Source organism: Sarcophilus harrisii, chromosome 2 (genome assembly GCF_902635505.1).
Source record: "Sarcophilus harrisii chromosome 2, mSarHar1.11, whole genome shotgun sequence".
Taxonomy (NCBI): domain Eukaryota; kingdom Metazoa; phylum Chordata; class Mammalia; order Dasyuromorphia; family Dasyuridae; genus Sarcophilus; species Sarcophilus harrisii.
Window position 1 is genome coordinate 487,111,516 of NC_045427.1, and position 14,989 is coordinate 487,126,504.

General features: G+C 41.6%; 1 protein-coding gene across 4 annotated transcripts in view; it reads left to right on the plus strand.

Moving 5' to 3' along the window:
• RXRA (retinoid X receptor alpha) overlaps positions 1–11,376 on the plus strand; it is a 426,208-nt gene extending 414,832 nt beyond the window's left edge. For all 4 annotated transcript variants that reach the window (XM_031954924.1, XM_012554015.3, XM_031954925.1 and 1 more), the window contains exon 10: positions 3,581–11,376. In XM_031954924.1, the coding sequence (XP_031810784.1) occupies positions 3,581–3,728 (148 nt within the window). In that variant the 3' untranslated portion in view covers positions 3,729–11,376. The remainder of the gene's footprint in view (positions 1–3,580) is intronic.
• Positions 11,377–14,989: the final 3,613 nt, after the last annotated feature.

Here is a 14,989-nt window from a genome sequence, read left to right on the forward strand (position 1 = left end):
GTTCGGTTTAAAGTGAAACTTCCTGGATGGGGTGGGGGTGGGGGGATGGCAGGGCTGATTTGTTTTTCCTGGATTCTTGCCTAACATTCTCGCCAGCTCAGCAGAAAACAGCCCGTTCCCTGGCCTTCCTCCAACCTTTAAACTGCATTTTCGGCTCTAAAATGCTGATTGTATGGTAACAAACCACAAGGATTTTTTTTTCCCTTAAAGACATTGTTAATTATTAATAAGGCTAGCCCCCTCCCCCCTCCCCTCCACCCCTAGTTCACTGCCCATATCGAGAGCCCCTGTATGTAGCAGCCAGCAGAGTGGAGGCTTAACAGCCTAGAGAAATGTCTGAGTCTCTCCTTCTGGCTTTGCTGGCCATACATTTTTTTCACATTCCCATTGGCAGCTGAGTATCATGACACCAGTTTGCTCTTGAAGAATTCTCCTTTTTAAAATGCTCTTTAATATTTTGCTTTCCCCCCAATCTCCACCCCCCACTTCCAAGCTCAAAGCCAAGAAGCCGAGCCAGGGGGGTGAATGCCTTTAGTCCCCAAGTCTACATTAGGTCCCTGATGAGGGGAGCAGGGTGAAAGAAACAGGGAGGGCCGGAAGAGAAACCCCAGCCTCCTGGAATCATCTGACTCATTTTAGGCTTGGCAGGAAGGGCACGTGTTTAACTGCCCTGAGGCCGGGCGCCCTGCAGAATTTAGGGGGGGGGGGGTGCCTTGGGTTCGGGTTCAAGTTCAGTAGGAGTGGGTGGGACCTATCTTCTTTCAGAGTCATAATACTGATATGCGAGGAGTGAAATCAGAGCAAGAAGAAGTTATCCAAAGGAAAAGCATGGAAATAGAAATCCATTACTCACAAGATTTTTTGTGAGTATACATACATATACATATATATATATAAATACACAGATATCTATAATCATACATACATACATTCATATACATCTATGTAAGACTGTACTATGCTTGTTTATCCTGTTTTTCTGAAGGTGGATAACATCTTTCTTTCTAAGTCCAAGTCTTTCCATGTTTTTTCTAAATTCACCAACTCATCATTTCCTACACCACAGAAATATTCCAACCTTACACTGTCTAGTTATTTTAAATAGTCTAAAGCAATATTGATTAATATGACTGACTACAGTGTAGTTTTCCTAATTATTTTCTTCTGATTAAGTCTATTTTAGCTTTAACTTTTTCTGAAACCAGATTACTATCCCTATTTTGTTTACCTAAAAAATTCTACTCCTGATTTTTTTACTTTATGTTTGTGCATAACTTTTATTTTCTATCCCTCTTGACTCCTCTGCTTTACTTCAAATCTGTCTTTCCAGCCTTAGTGTGTGTATGTGTGTGTGTGTGTGTGCACACGCATGTGTATATATATAAGACATATATATATGTATATATATATATATATATACACACACACACATGACATATATATATATACACATCGCTTTCCTTCCCACACTTCCAACCAAGCTGTCTTAAGTGTTCCTCATACAAGGCATTCTAACTCCTGTTTTTGTACCTCTGTACAAACTGTCCCATCTCACCCTACTCCGCCCTCCCTATTCTTGGAACACAATCTCATCTCAAATTTGCTTCAATCAATCAACATTTATGAAACACCTACTATGTCCCAGGCATTATGCTAAACTTCCTGGAATCCTGTTTTTTCCCCCCCCAAAACTGTGCTGATATACATGAAGACTTTCTTAATAGCTACCCACTGTCCTCCTACTCCAGTGCTTGTCTCTGCTGCTAGTGCTTTCCCCTCAAAAACTATACCTTGAATATATTTTGTACGTATTTACAAAAGTACATTTTATTCCCAGACAAATCTGGGGGATCTAACATTTTATTTCATTTTTGTCCCTGTAACCCCTCTGCCCAGTGAGCAGTCCTTGACACATAGTAGATGATTAAAACTTTTTTTGATTTGTTTTTATCTCTTCCCTGTATTAAAATGTCTTTCTAGTTAGATTGCAATTCCTTGAGAGTGGGTCCTTATGGTCAGAAAGGGAGAGGTGGGTTGGAGAGATAGGAAGACCCAAGTCCTATCCTTCTGTCTCCCCAACAGGGAGACACTGAACTAAAAAAAATAATCTTGTGAGTAATGGATTTCTATTTCCATGTTTTTCCTTTGGATAACTTCTGCTTGCTCTGATTTCACTCCTCGCATATCAGTATTATGATTCTGAAAGAAGATAGGTCCCACCCACTCCTACTGAACTTGAACCCGAACCCAAGGCACCCCCCCCCCCTAAATTCTGCAGGGCGCCCGGCCTCAGGGCAGTTAAACACGTGCCCTTCCTGCCAAGCCTAAAATGAGTCAGATGATTCCAGGAGGCTGGGGTTTCTCTTCCGGCCCTCCCTGTTTCTTTCACCCTGCTCCCCTCATCAGGGACCTAATGTAGACTTGGGGACTAAAGGCATTCACCCCCCTGCTCGGCTTCTGTATGTACATGTATGTATATATATATATATATATATATATATATATATATACATATCTGGTTAATTGTAGCCTTCTTGGAGAAGAGGGGGAGAAAAGGGAAAAAAAGAATAAAGTAAAAAGCAGAGAACAAAAGAAAACTTACAAGGAAGCAAAGATGGACAACTCTGAATACAATGTGTTGTATTTATTATATAAATTTTCTTGAAGTGGAAATTTAGTTTTATATCCTTATGTTCTAATGTAAAAAAATCCTTATGTTCTGCTGTGCACATGACAATTTTTTTCTTTTCCTGTTTTGTATTTAAATTTTAAATAAATAAAAAAGGAATAGGAAAAAAAAGATAGGTTGGAGCCAGTTTGTGATGCTTCTTTAAAAGGAACTCTATATTTGTTCCCAGAGGTAATAGTGAGGGGAGGTGATTAGAGAGTTTATTGAGTAAGAAAGTAAAGGGGTCAGACCTCTCAAAACAAAATGATATAACAGCTAGTACTAATTTAAGTGTTAAGTTTGAATACTAGGTACTTTAGGAGTTCAGAGAAGGATGGACCACTGTGGGTCACAGTAGTCAGGGAGGGCTTCCTGTAGGTGGTTTGCTTCCTCTCAGCTCTAACTCCTAAAGTTCTAACCCTATCCCTATAGGACTCTTAAAGCTATATCTATTGTAAAAAGTTTGTGATTTATACTTTTCCTTTCAAGTTCTTTGAGAGCCTTTCTCTCTGGGAGGCTCTGACTTGATTAAACTGCTTTGGTTCTTGGGGATCCGTTTTCCTGATCTAGTTAAAAAAAACCAGGGCAGGTGTGAGAGCCAGGTGCTGCACAGGGTGACAGGAAGGGCCTCTAGGTCCTGTGTATAAAAGGTTCACAGCCAGGGGTGTGCTGTAGTGGATTGGATTTGAAGGCGAAGGACCTGATTTGGACTTGCAGCTCTCCTGTTTCCCTTTGAAAAAGCTCATTCCCCTTTATGGGTCTCAGTTTCTGCAGCGTAAAATTAGGGGTTTAGCTTGGATCTGTAAGACTCCTTCAGCTCTTAGCCGTATTCTATGTGGGAAAGGTTTGTGTGTTTTTTTGACACTACTATTTGCTTCCCCTCATAATTCCCGATGTCCTCCCTGTCTGCAGGTTCGCCAAGCTCTTGCTCCGTCTCCCCGCTCTCCGGTCCATCGGTCTGAAATGCTTGGAGCACCTCTTCTTCTTCAAGCTAATAGGAGATACCCCCATTGACACCTTCCTGATGGAGATGTTGGAGGCACCCCACCAAATGACATAGACCAAACCTCACCCCATTGGGTCAGCCCTTTTCTGTCCAATGGGGGCAGTCCCCACCTCAAGTCCCCTCTCTGCTGATGCCAGAAAGATCTTCTGTTCTGTTCTTCTCCACCTGGAGGACATCCCAGTATCTTCGCCTTGGTCCCCATCTCCGTGCCGTCTTTTGCCCTTTGGGGCTGGTTTGCTCACTGCTCCACCTAAGGAATTTATTGTTATTACTTCTTTCTGATTACTTTTCTTGGGGAAAAAAGGCAGTGGAATCAGGACAACAAAAGGGGGGGAAATGGTGTAAAATTCAACCAAACCCTAACCTTCCCATCTTCCTCCTGCTTGGTTCATTCATGACCCTTGTTGTCAGCCACCCTTATTTTCTTGTGGGGACATGGGAGGATTCTCTGGAAATGGAGGTGGAAGACAAAGGAGAGGAGGAGCTAAATCCATGGGACTTCTCTGGTCACAGGGGCTTTGGGGAGTTTCTAATGGGGAGACAGAGGGATTGTCTTAATCTTGCTGTTTGTTTTTTCAAATCACCTGTTTCTTGTTTTTTTTTTTTTGTTGTTTTGTTTTGTTTTTTTGTACTTTTTGTTTTTAATTATCCATTATTGCCTTCTTCAAAAAGAGGACATCTCTCAGTATTGGTGACCTTGACAGTGTCGGTACCCAGCTAACTCATGACTTGCACAGAGCATTGTCATCCTTGGAAAAGAGGAGGGAGAGAGAAAAAGGGAGTTGGGGGCCAGGCTTTCGTAGTAAGAGGCTCCTGCTGGCAGCCCCCCTCTGCCCATTGCGGGGAAGACTAGAGGAGGTGATTTTGGTGACTGCCACTTGATCCCACAATTACCCTTCACTCAGTGAGGGGTATGTGCACCATTTTTCCAAAGATAACAAGCTATTATCTCAGCACCAGAGCCAATCAAAACATGAGCCAACTTCAATGTACAGAATTTTTTTTTTTTGGTTTGGAGGGGAGAGTGTTTTCTTTAAGGCTACAGTGACTCAGATATCCTTTCCCTCACCCCCTTCTTCCCTTCTCTTAGCCTCCTAATTTCTCCTACTCATCCTGGGTTCGAAGCCCTGGACACCTACACATGTATTCACACTTGACCAAGGTCAATCTTAACCCCTGGGTTTTGGCTTCTTTTCTTGCTTCCTAAATTTCTTTTTTTTAATCACTGAATGGTGGAGACTAATCACTAGAGTGTTTTGTGGACTTGAACTTCCTCGGTTTAGCTGTTATGGTCATCATTTAGCCCTTCAAGTAGCTTCTTGGCAGAAAACTGGCCATTCCAGATGTATTGTAGGCAGCTGTGAGCTCTGCAGCCCTCACACAAACATACGTACACACATTCTAGTGAATTGTTTTATGTACCATTAATGCAGGTCAACTAAAAAGATTGTCTATTTGGGCAACTAGGTGGTTTTAATTGAGGTGTGTCAGTGAGCCATCTGTTTCTTGAATCATTTCCATCTCTAAGACTTCCTTACTCGATTTTCTGTGATTCAGAGGACATTGAGATTTGAAACAAAAAAAAAGTGTTAAATCTTCTGAGTTCTTATTCCACAATTAAGGTAACAAATTACCACCCAAGAGAAGTAACAACCCTTGGCCCACTGTTTGCCCATCTAAAAAACAAATTTCTTGGTGATACCTAAAGTTTTGTATCTGTTTCTCCTCCAGGTTATGTTTAGGAAATGTTGATGGTTGCTCTGGAGATAGCCTGAAAAATGCCAGCTTACTTTATGGTTATATTCCATTAGATTTCTCAAATAACATCATCTTAGACTTAATTGAGACTTTTTATTAACTCTATTGGAAGACTCTATGAATCTTCTAGCTAGTCTGTGTCCTTTAGTTCCATTTAAAATTTCTGATGAGACAGTTGTCCAACCTTACTTTGAATACTATCTTAAATAATGCAGGCTTACTAATTCCTGGGATAGTTTATTCCATCGTGAGACAATGATTATTAAGTTCCTGTTTGGACCCACAAATCTTCTTCCTTATGGTTGTTGTCCGATGATATATTAATTATTTAATACTTCTCAGACTCCCAAAACCCTTTGCTTTTATTATCAATAGATGATGTTCCAGCTTAGGTAGTAGGAGTATCCATTTTCTTGTCTCAACAGAACCATCTAGCTTGAATTTGGCTAAATTATGCTGACTTCAGTACTTTCTTTTTCCATGCTCACCCTTCCCATATTTTACTTTGGGGCTGGAATATTTCCTGTCAACAAGTGCTTCCTCGGAAAGAAATAATGAGAAAAGAGCTAGAGAAAAACTAGGCTGGGGATTCTGATTGAGGTAGGAGAAGGAAACTAACATTCTTTCAGAATTTATTTTTCCTAACAAAAGAGAGTTTCTTCAAGACTTAGTTAATTTTAAGTTTGAGATAATAGGTTATAATTTTTTAATGTTTCCTACACTTTCTCCTAGTTTCTATTTTCAGTCCATAATTGCCCCTAGAAGTTTTATCCTGTTTGAAGTGAGACAGTTTCAGTTATTGCCTGAGGAAGATTTCACACTGCTGCTCTTTGCTTCTCAGGTGTATCAATCCTAAATATAAGAAGAGGCTACAGTTTAGTTAGTCCAGGCTGGAGGTAAAAGTTGACTTCTTTGTCCTTCAATCACAATCTTCTCCAAAGGGTATCCTAGCTGGTTCTGAATGACTGATTGAAAATTGATTGTGACCATGACATGAACTTTGTCCTTGGAACCAGAACACCAGCAAGTGGTCCAGACTTGGCCATTTTTGTGACAATGTGGTCATAAATTCTTTCCCCTCTTGGAAGTTTGAATTCCTCATCTTTGAAATGAGAGGTTGGGCTAGATGAATTTCAAGACTCTTTCTAACATAGAAACTGTATTTGGCTTTAAGTTTGGGAACTCTTTCATTTCTGTTAGGTAGAAAGTACTGGTACACTTGTGCTCATAGGAGTGTGAAGAATTGGATCTACAATCAGCATATCTTGCCATCTTAAACAAAACTTATCAGGCAAAACTTCAAGAGCTAGTAGTCATCAGCCTTATGGAAGATAACCCCGCATTTTTCTGGATAATCCTTCTGTCCTTCCCACTTATTTTTAGTACCTTTCTCCTGTGGGAGAAAATGATGTTGCTCTTATCAGCAAGAAGAAAAAACTGGAATGTCTGGACGTCATCTCCAGCTTTCCTAGGGCCTTTGTAATTTGCCCTAATTCACACAGATCCTGCCTTGCTGGTCCTAAGGATGAAAAGTCTAGGATAAATGTAGACTCAGACTGATTTGGGAAGAGCTGTGGATATAACTTGTTGCTGCGAACTTGCCCTCATAGTGGTAAGGAATATTTAGTGCCTTGAGTGGGCATCCAAGCATAGCATAGACTCTTCTGTTTTTTCCTTCATGTTCCAAAGCAAGAAGTTCTCCCCCATCTTCCCCAGGAAGTCTGATTATGACACTGTAGCCTTAAATATACCACCTCATTTGCATGAATCCATAATAGGATTTTATTTGACTCATTAATTTGTATTTCCTTAAACTCTGGCTTTTTTTCCTCTTGTCATTATTATTGTTATTATAAATATACTGCTTGTTTGGAGAGGTGATATTTGGGTAAAATGGCACATTATTCAATAGAGAGTTAGGACTTTTATTTAACCAGACATTTAGTATTCTCACAAAAATCTGGTTCAATTAAGGTGATTTTTTTTTTGTAATTATTATTATTATTTTTTGGTGGGACAATCTTTAATTTTCTAAAGATAGCACTAACATCAGCTTGTTAACCACCCTTTGCCCCCAAATCCCTGTTCTGTCCCTTTTCTTCTGGCTTGGGGGGGGAAAAAATAAGGCTAAAATGGAACTTTGAGCAGTTAACAGCTGGTAAATATCCCCAGCAGTCTTGGCTGTCCAGTCCTGTAGCCTCCTCTTCTTTCTACCCCTCTGGCTCCTAATGGGGGTCTCTTCATCAGCAAAGCCAGGAGAATGGCCATGGCCTGGAGCAACACCTGGACTGTTTGTGTTTCTGATAGAGACTGCAGTTATCTCAGGAGAGGGCCTTAATCATTTGTGCACTTTGACCTCCGGGCAGTGTCTATGTGTTCTTATCACGCTGATGGAAGTTCTGAGGAAATGCCACTTGCAGAAACCACTGGGGGCTTTCTTGGGACCTCCTGGCAGCAGAAAAGCCAGAATTCCTTATTTGCCTCGGCCGTGCTGGTTGACAACTTCCCCCCCAAGTGAGACTTTTCCTTGGAATCTGGCTCACCTAGTGGGTGTTTCAGAGTATTTATCCCGTGGTCAGTGGCACAGTTACTTACCACCCCATTTGTCCAGCTGAGTGGGCCTGCAAGGGCCTGCTCAGAGATGGAGAAGATTTCCTCCGAACAGTTGACTCACACATGCTGTTACCCAAGACAAGCCATTTCGGCGGAGTCTCTGGGGTTGACCTCTGGCATATTAGTTTCTCCCATGGGATTGGGGGAGCCCTGGTGTTTTCCACCCCAAACTTGGGTCTGCAGCTGATAGGGAAGCTCTTGATGAAACCACCTTCTCCATGGCCTCCAAAAATGCCTCGGCAGAATTTGCAAAGCAGTGGATAATCAGCTGATGTTGTCCCCATCACTGAATGAATAAGGTGCATGATCTATTTTAAGTTGATACATATGTGTGTGTGCGTGTATACATGTATGTACTGTAGATATATACACTGTATATATATCCCCACTCACATATACATATATTATGCCTGTAGCAATTACAAATGTTTTGTGTTTATTTTTAATCAATTTCTTTTTTTTTTTCTGTTTTCCTGTAAATTTGCTTCATGTAAGCAAGTACATAAGGACCCCTCCTTTGGTGAAATCCGGGTTCGAATGACTATCTCAAGATGAGGAGATGCATCTATTTTAAGATGCTGTTGGGTAACAGCTTTAGCAGTCCCCACTCTTTGGCAATGCCTTAGCTATGACAAACGTAGCTAAATGTCTAGAAAGAATGACGAGTAAACAAAGAGATAAGAAAAATGTCTAAAGCATCACTAGGTTAAAAAAAATCTATTTTTGTACAAATGTAATTTTATCCCTCATGTATACTTGGATAATGTGTTTGGGGAGGGGGGAGGGAGTTATTTTGTTTCGCTTCTAGAGATTATTGTATACACTTTCTTGGTAAACGTTCCAACTTGGAGATGGAGAATGGAAAAGAGGGAGGGAAATCTTCCAAAAGTGTTTAAAGGCTTTATATGCAATCTCTTCAGAAATATTTTTATTTTATTTTATTATTGTTATTTTTGTTTCTGGAATGAAACTTCCAAGGTGTTTTCCTCCCCCCTCTCCTGACTTCTTTTGTAAGTCCTGTCCCGTTTTCGTTGAATAGCCTGGCAGTCCTGCAGCTCTGTTTTACTGTGAAATCCCGTCCATTTTTCATTGGTCACTCAAAAATCACCGCTGCAAATGCTAGGATTTTGATGAACAGTGGGATAGAATTTGTTGAATAGTGGAGTTAGAATTGTGTCCCCCCCAAAAAAAAAATTAATCATAATAAGGGGGAGAAAAAGCAGAAACAAAGAAAATATCATTTAAAACTATCATACAATTCAAATTCTTTTGTATGGGTATATTTTAGTTGGAGGTTGAAACAGTACTTTGATGAAATTCTATTTGCAGAGCTTTCTGAAGCTCTCCACTGTTCCCAAGCAAGGCCGCCTGCCAACCAAGTTCCTCATGGCCTGCTTGAGTCTAAATGTTGTGATTATGGCTCTTATGGTCAATGGTTTCCTCCCCTTGCCCAAATCCACAGGTTTGTGGAGAAGATGAGAGATGAAAGATGAGAGAGAGAGAGAGAAAGGAAAGAGAGAGAGAGAGAGAGAGAAAGAAAGGAAAGAGAGAGAGAGAGAGAGATGGGGGCGGGGGGGGGAAGGAGTCAGTGAGTACATTCAGTACCCACTTGAACTGGAGTCTCATGCTGTCATCAAACAGTTCCCAGGAGAATACAAAAAGCATTGACATCCATTTTGCTTACCAAGTGGGCAGTGGGGGGCAGTGAGCCATGAAACTGACATACACTGACTTTTGGCTTCCCCATGAACTTACACAGCATTTAGCAGTGGGTTTTTCTCCCTTTTTTTGTTTGATTATTGCCTTCTGGATCATTGAGAATTTTGTGATATTTATATCCAAAGCATTTGGGGGTGAATTTTTCATTAAGCTGGACCCATCTCTGCCTCCTCAGTTTTCTCCTTTTACTTTGGTTTTTTTCCTCTCCCTGAATTGGTTGAACTCCAGAAAGCTCTTCAGAAGGATAAACTGGGCGAGTCTAGGACCAAATGTTAGTGGATGTTCAAAGGAAATGGGAAGAGAGCATCCTGTAACATCTCTGTCTCAACCAGCTTGACACGGGCTGGAGGACACTTGTGTTTCAGTGTCTTGCTACATCCATGGTGTAGCTCACAAGCTGGTGAGTCATTTTAGACCAGGCTAAATATGTAGTAGCATTTGGTTTCCTCTGCAGAACCTCAAAATACATGATGTAATATAACTGCCCGGTTAATAACAGGTTAATAATAGCCACCATCTGGCTCCATCTCGTGTGATAAATGCTTTTTGTCTCCAAGCTGTCTGAGAGCCCAGGGCTGCCCCAGGTCCCCCGGGGGATGCCTGAGCCCAAGTGGCAGGTACTGCAAGTTCTGAGAAAAGGGGAGGAACCCAGACTCTAGTCCCCAGCTGCCTCAGCCCCATCCCACCCCACCCGGGCTCTAGCCTGCGCTGGATAATGCCCCAGATCATCCCCTCTGTGGAATAGGGAACAAAGCTGGAAGGATGGCCTTGAATGTAACTGCCCTGGGCCTGGTGCATAGATCAGACTGTTGAGTTTACGGGTTGTAGAGGAGAAGGGCATTTTTCTGTTCTGACGGCTAGGGGGTCGGGGAGTGGAGAGGAGAGAGACCCACCTCAGCCAGCGGCTTCTTTTGGCTGCAGCAATATTTAAGACCTAGGACAATTACCCAGAGAAGGAGGGCACAGACTGCTGCTTAGTCATTCAGGAAACGCCAATCCCGCGTCCGCTGCCCTGCTCAAGAGTGAGGTGAAGGGTACAGGGAAATTTGCAGAGGGCCAGTTGACAACCAAAGACAAGCCTTAGGTTTTAGCAGTTTTGGGGACCCGAACCCAGAAATGAGCAGAAAAAGAGAAAGACAATGGCTTTGCAGTTCCTTCCCCCCTACCAGGATGGGGCTTAATGGGATTGTGAGTCCTCCCCTTCTGAGAGATGAGGGTGGCTGCGGTCTAACACTTTGGTCTCCCCTTGGCTCCCAGCAAATGAATAAATCTGTTTGTGTAACTTAATAAAGCAAAACAAAACTGTTGATTCCAAATGGCTTTTATCACTATCACTGCTTTTCATTTCCACTTTCTCCCTTGTTATCGAGGCAGATGCCACGTGGTCATGAATTGGGTCCTTTTTTTGTCCCATCCACTCAAAAGGGAGTGGGAGTGGGGAGTGAAAACCGTGGGATTAGGAGCTCTCCGGTGACCACCCCGAGAGGCTAAGAATACCCCCAATTAGGTGTTGCTCATGCTTCTGCAGGGATCAAAGCTCCTATGCTGAACTTCTCTTGAACTTGTTGCTATCAACTTATTATGTTTAATGTAATAAAATCTGTTACGTATATACCCGGCCTCTGATTCTTTCTTCTCCATCATCCTGGCCCCGGGACCTGGCTGACAATGGGCAATCCTCGAGGGGATGGCAGGGGGAAGAAGCAGAAAAGCTAGGTTGGGAACCTTCCATTGGAGGGTTTTTCCCTGCAGACAATGAAGTCCTCTACTTCCCCCGCTCCTCGGGGCACATTCTTGGGCCAGCCACAAAGGTAAAGTTCCTGTTGCCCAATGGAAGCTTCATCCTCCTGCTGATGCTGCTTAGCAACCTGCCAAGTGGCCTGTCTCCTATAGCAGGTTTCCATAGCGATACCTGCTCAGACCCTTTTCTGACCCTGTGGAGCAGAGACACAGAGGTTGATGGCCCAAGGGAATTCTGGCCCACACCTGTACTTGGGAAGTCATGGCCCATGACTGGCCTTCTATACCCAGAAGGCAAAGATAGAACCCTACTCTCAAAGAACTTGGGATCTGGTTTGTAATATGTGCCAGAAGGTCTGGGATCAGACTCTGATTTGTCCCCTAGACGTGTCCCTAGACAAGCCGTATCACTTATATGACTCTTTTTTAATACAAATTATTCAAAATAACAATAACACAACCAGAAGATAGGTACTTTGATTATATGATTCTTATTTTCATCTGTAAAGAAGAGGGGAATACCTGTGTTATTTAGCAGCAGGAGAACAGACTTCAAGTTAGCAAAGTTAAACTAATCCTTTTCGGAGTAAATGGAAGCCCGGAGAGCTTTGGGACTTGTTTACAGTCACACTGATGGCAGAGGTGGGATATGAATCTAGAGCCACCATTATTAAGGACATTTAAAAGGCTATATTATGAAGGGCTAGGTAATAATCTTGCAAATTAGATCTGGTGCTGACCCCCGAAGAAAGAAAGGACTTCCTGTGTGTGTGAGACGAGAGGGGAGCTCATTCAGCAAAGGGATGCTAGAGCTCAGATTCTCCTGATACAGGAGCCTCCTGAAGTGATCAGTGGATGCGGTGGGTGCAGTGTTTATGTACCTGGAAATGAGACCTCCCCACATTTTGCAATGCCTGCCTTCTGCACAGACACACACACAGTCTCAAACTGAGAACCAGCTTATCTTTTACTAATATCCTTCCAAGATAAGCCCAGTGGCAAGAGCCTATCGTTGAAAGCCAGACAGAGATGGATCCTGGGACAAGGACTCCATAGCTTTATAGCTGGACAAGTCTGATCACTTCTTTGAACTCTATTTCCTCATCCATAATATGGGAATAAAGATGCCTGCAGGACTTAACCTCACTGAAGTTCTGTGAAGAAAGTTCCTTGCAAACCTTAAAACATCATAAAAATGGTAGTAATTATTATTACAAATGGCCCAGAGATGTGTGTCTACAGCTATTTCTAAGGGAGGGAGGACCATGTCAGAGAGGAGGAAGGAGGGCCAAATCCCTAGATGCTGCTTTCAAGAATAACACTGAATTAATTGGAAGTCAGTAGCCCCAGGAAATCCCATCATCCCCTGGAAATGCTTTGGCATCCAAAGGTTCTGCCCACTGAAGGGAAATAGAGGCGTTCCTGACTTTTCTGTTTTGTACAAATGGATTATCATGAGACATTTTTTGAGTCAGCCTTGCACAGGACCCCAGCAGGCTTTGGGGTCCCCAGTCACTAACCTCCAGGCTTGCAGCTCAAACTGCTTTTGGACATCTCAAATTAGATGTCTTGTATATACTTTAAATTCAAAATGTCCCTACTGAACTCATATTTCTCCTCAAATGCCTCCCCTCTTCTTCATGTTGCAGTTACTATCCAGAGTATTACAGTCCTGGTCACATAGACTCACAAGAAACAGATCACCCGTAGCTCTTCCCTCTCATTCCCTGCCTCCCACACCAATCAATGGTACCTACATAACATCTCTGGTATATTCCCTCTTCTCGCTGACATTGCCACACCTGGATTATTACAATAGCCTGCTGATTGTTCTTCCTGACTTGTCTTTTCCTATTCCAATTCATCATCCACTCAGCTGTCAAATTAATCTCCCTAAAATGAAAGTCTAAATCATCCCACCCATTGGATCAACTCCAGTGTCTCCCAATTATTAAATTAAAAAGTTTTTTTTTAGTTTTTAAAGCCAAAAAACCTGGCCCTTTTCTACCTTTCCAGTCTTCTTACACTTGATTCCCCACTCTGATCCAGTACCTAGCACAATGTAGGTGCTTAATAAATGCTTGTTGATTGACTGGCCTTCTTGCTTTTCCTCCAACAAGATGTTCCATTTGATTGTCCCCCATGCTTGGAATAGTCCCTTATATTTTCTGCCTTCCAACTTTCCTAGCATTCTTCAAGTCTCAGATAAACTCTCACTCTTTACAAGAAGTCCTTTCCAGTTTTCCTTAATATGAGTGCATTCCCTGTAAGATTACTCACAATTTGTGCCAGTCTTATGATAGAGCCTTATGAGCTCGTTTTGGTCTGATCAGCTGCAAGCTTGTACACTGGCTCCAGCATTGTGACATTATTTTGGTTTTTTTTCTGAGTAAAAAGGACAACAATAATGGGATCCACAATTTATCTTGTATATATATAGTTTGTGCAATGTAGAGATTTCTGAGAGAAGGGATTGAATTGCCTTCGTATTTCCAGAGCTCAGCATACTGTTTGGTATATTGACTATTGTTAACCTCAGTTCCTTATGACTATTAAAAAGATAAAGCTGCTGATTATATACATATATATATAATTATTAAATAATATTTATTGTTTTTGAATCTACTTTAAAAATTATTACTGCTTCTCCTCTCAGTTATTAATGATAAGCACCAAATTTTCAATGTTATCTAGTCCAAGACTTATTAAACTTTTTCTACTCGTGATCTTTTTTTGCCTGAGAAATTCTTCCATGACCCCAGGAGATAGGGATATAAAAATATATATAACTATATATAATACATTATATATAGGATATATACAATACATAACATTTTATATATTATAATATATATGAAATATAAAAAAATACAAATCAAACATTTACCAATAATAAATCATATTTTTATGACTCCTACATTCAGTTATGAGATCCCATATAGGATTAAGAAATTAGTATCTAGTTCATCTTTTTTGGTTAACAAAGGAGAAAGAAAAGTTCAGAGAGGGGACATGATTTGTCCAAAGTTGCACAGATGGAACTAGAATTTAATGCAAAGTGGCACAGTGAATAAATGATTGGATCTGGAGTCAGGAAAATCTGAAATCAAACCCAACCACAGATATTAGCCTGTGTGACAAATCACACAGTGTGGCAAGTCACTTGGCCTCTGCCTTCTTTTCCCAGTTGTAAAAAGGGGATAACATCTGCTTTTCAGGGTGGTTAGGAGGATAAAGCACTTAGCAGAATGGCTGGCACACAGCAGGTGCTTAACACATGCTTATTTCCTTTTTTCCCCTTTTGACTCACAGGCCCAATGCACTTTGTATTACATCACAATCAGTCTATCAGCAGGCATTAATTACTTATCATGTGGCAGGCACTGTGCTAAAAAATGATAGTTCTTGCCTTTGATGTCACCTTCAAGTTTCTTTTTGGGTCCCAGGTCACAGAGTGACAAAGGTATGGTTATTAAACAGTGGTG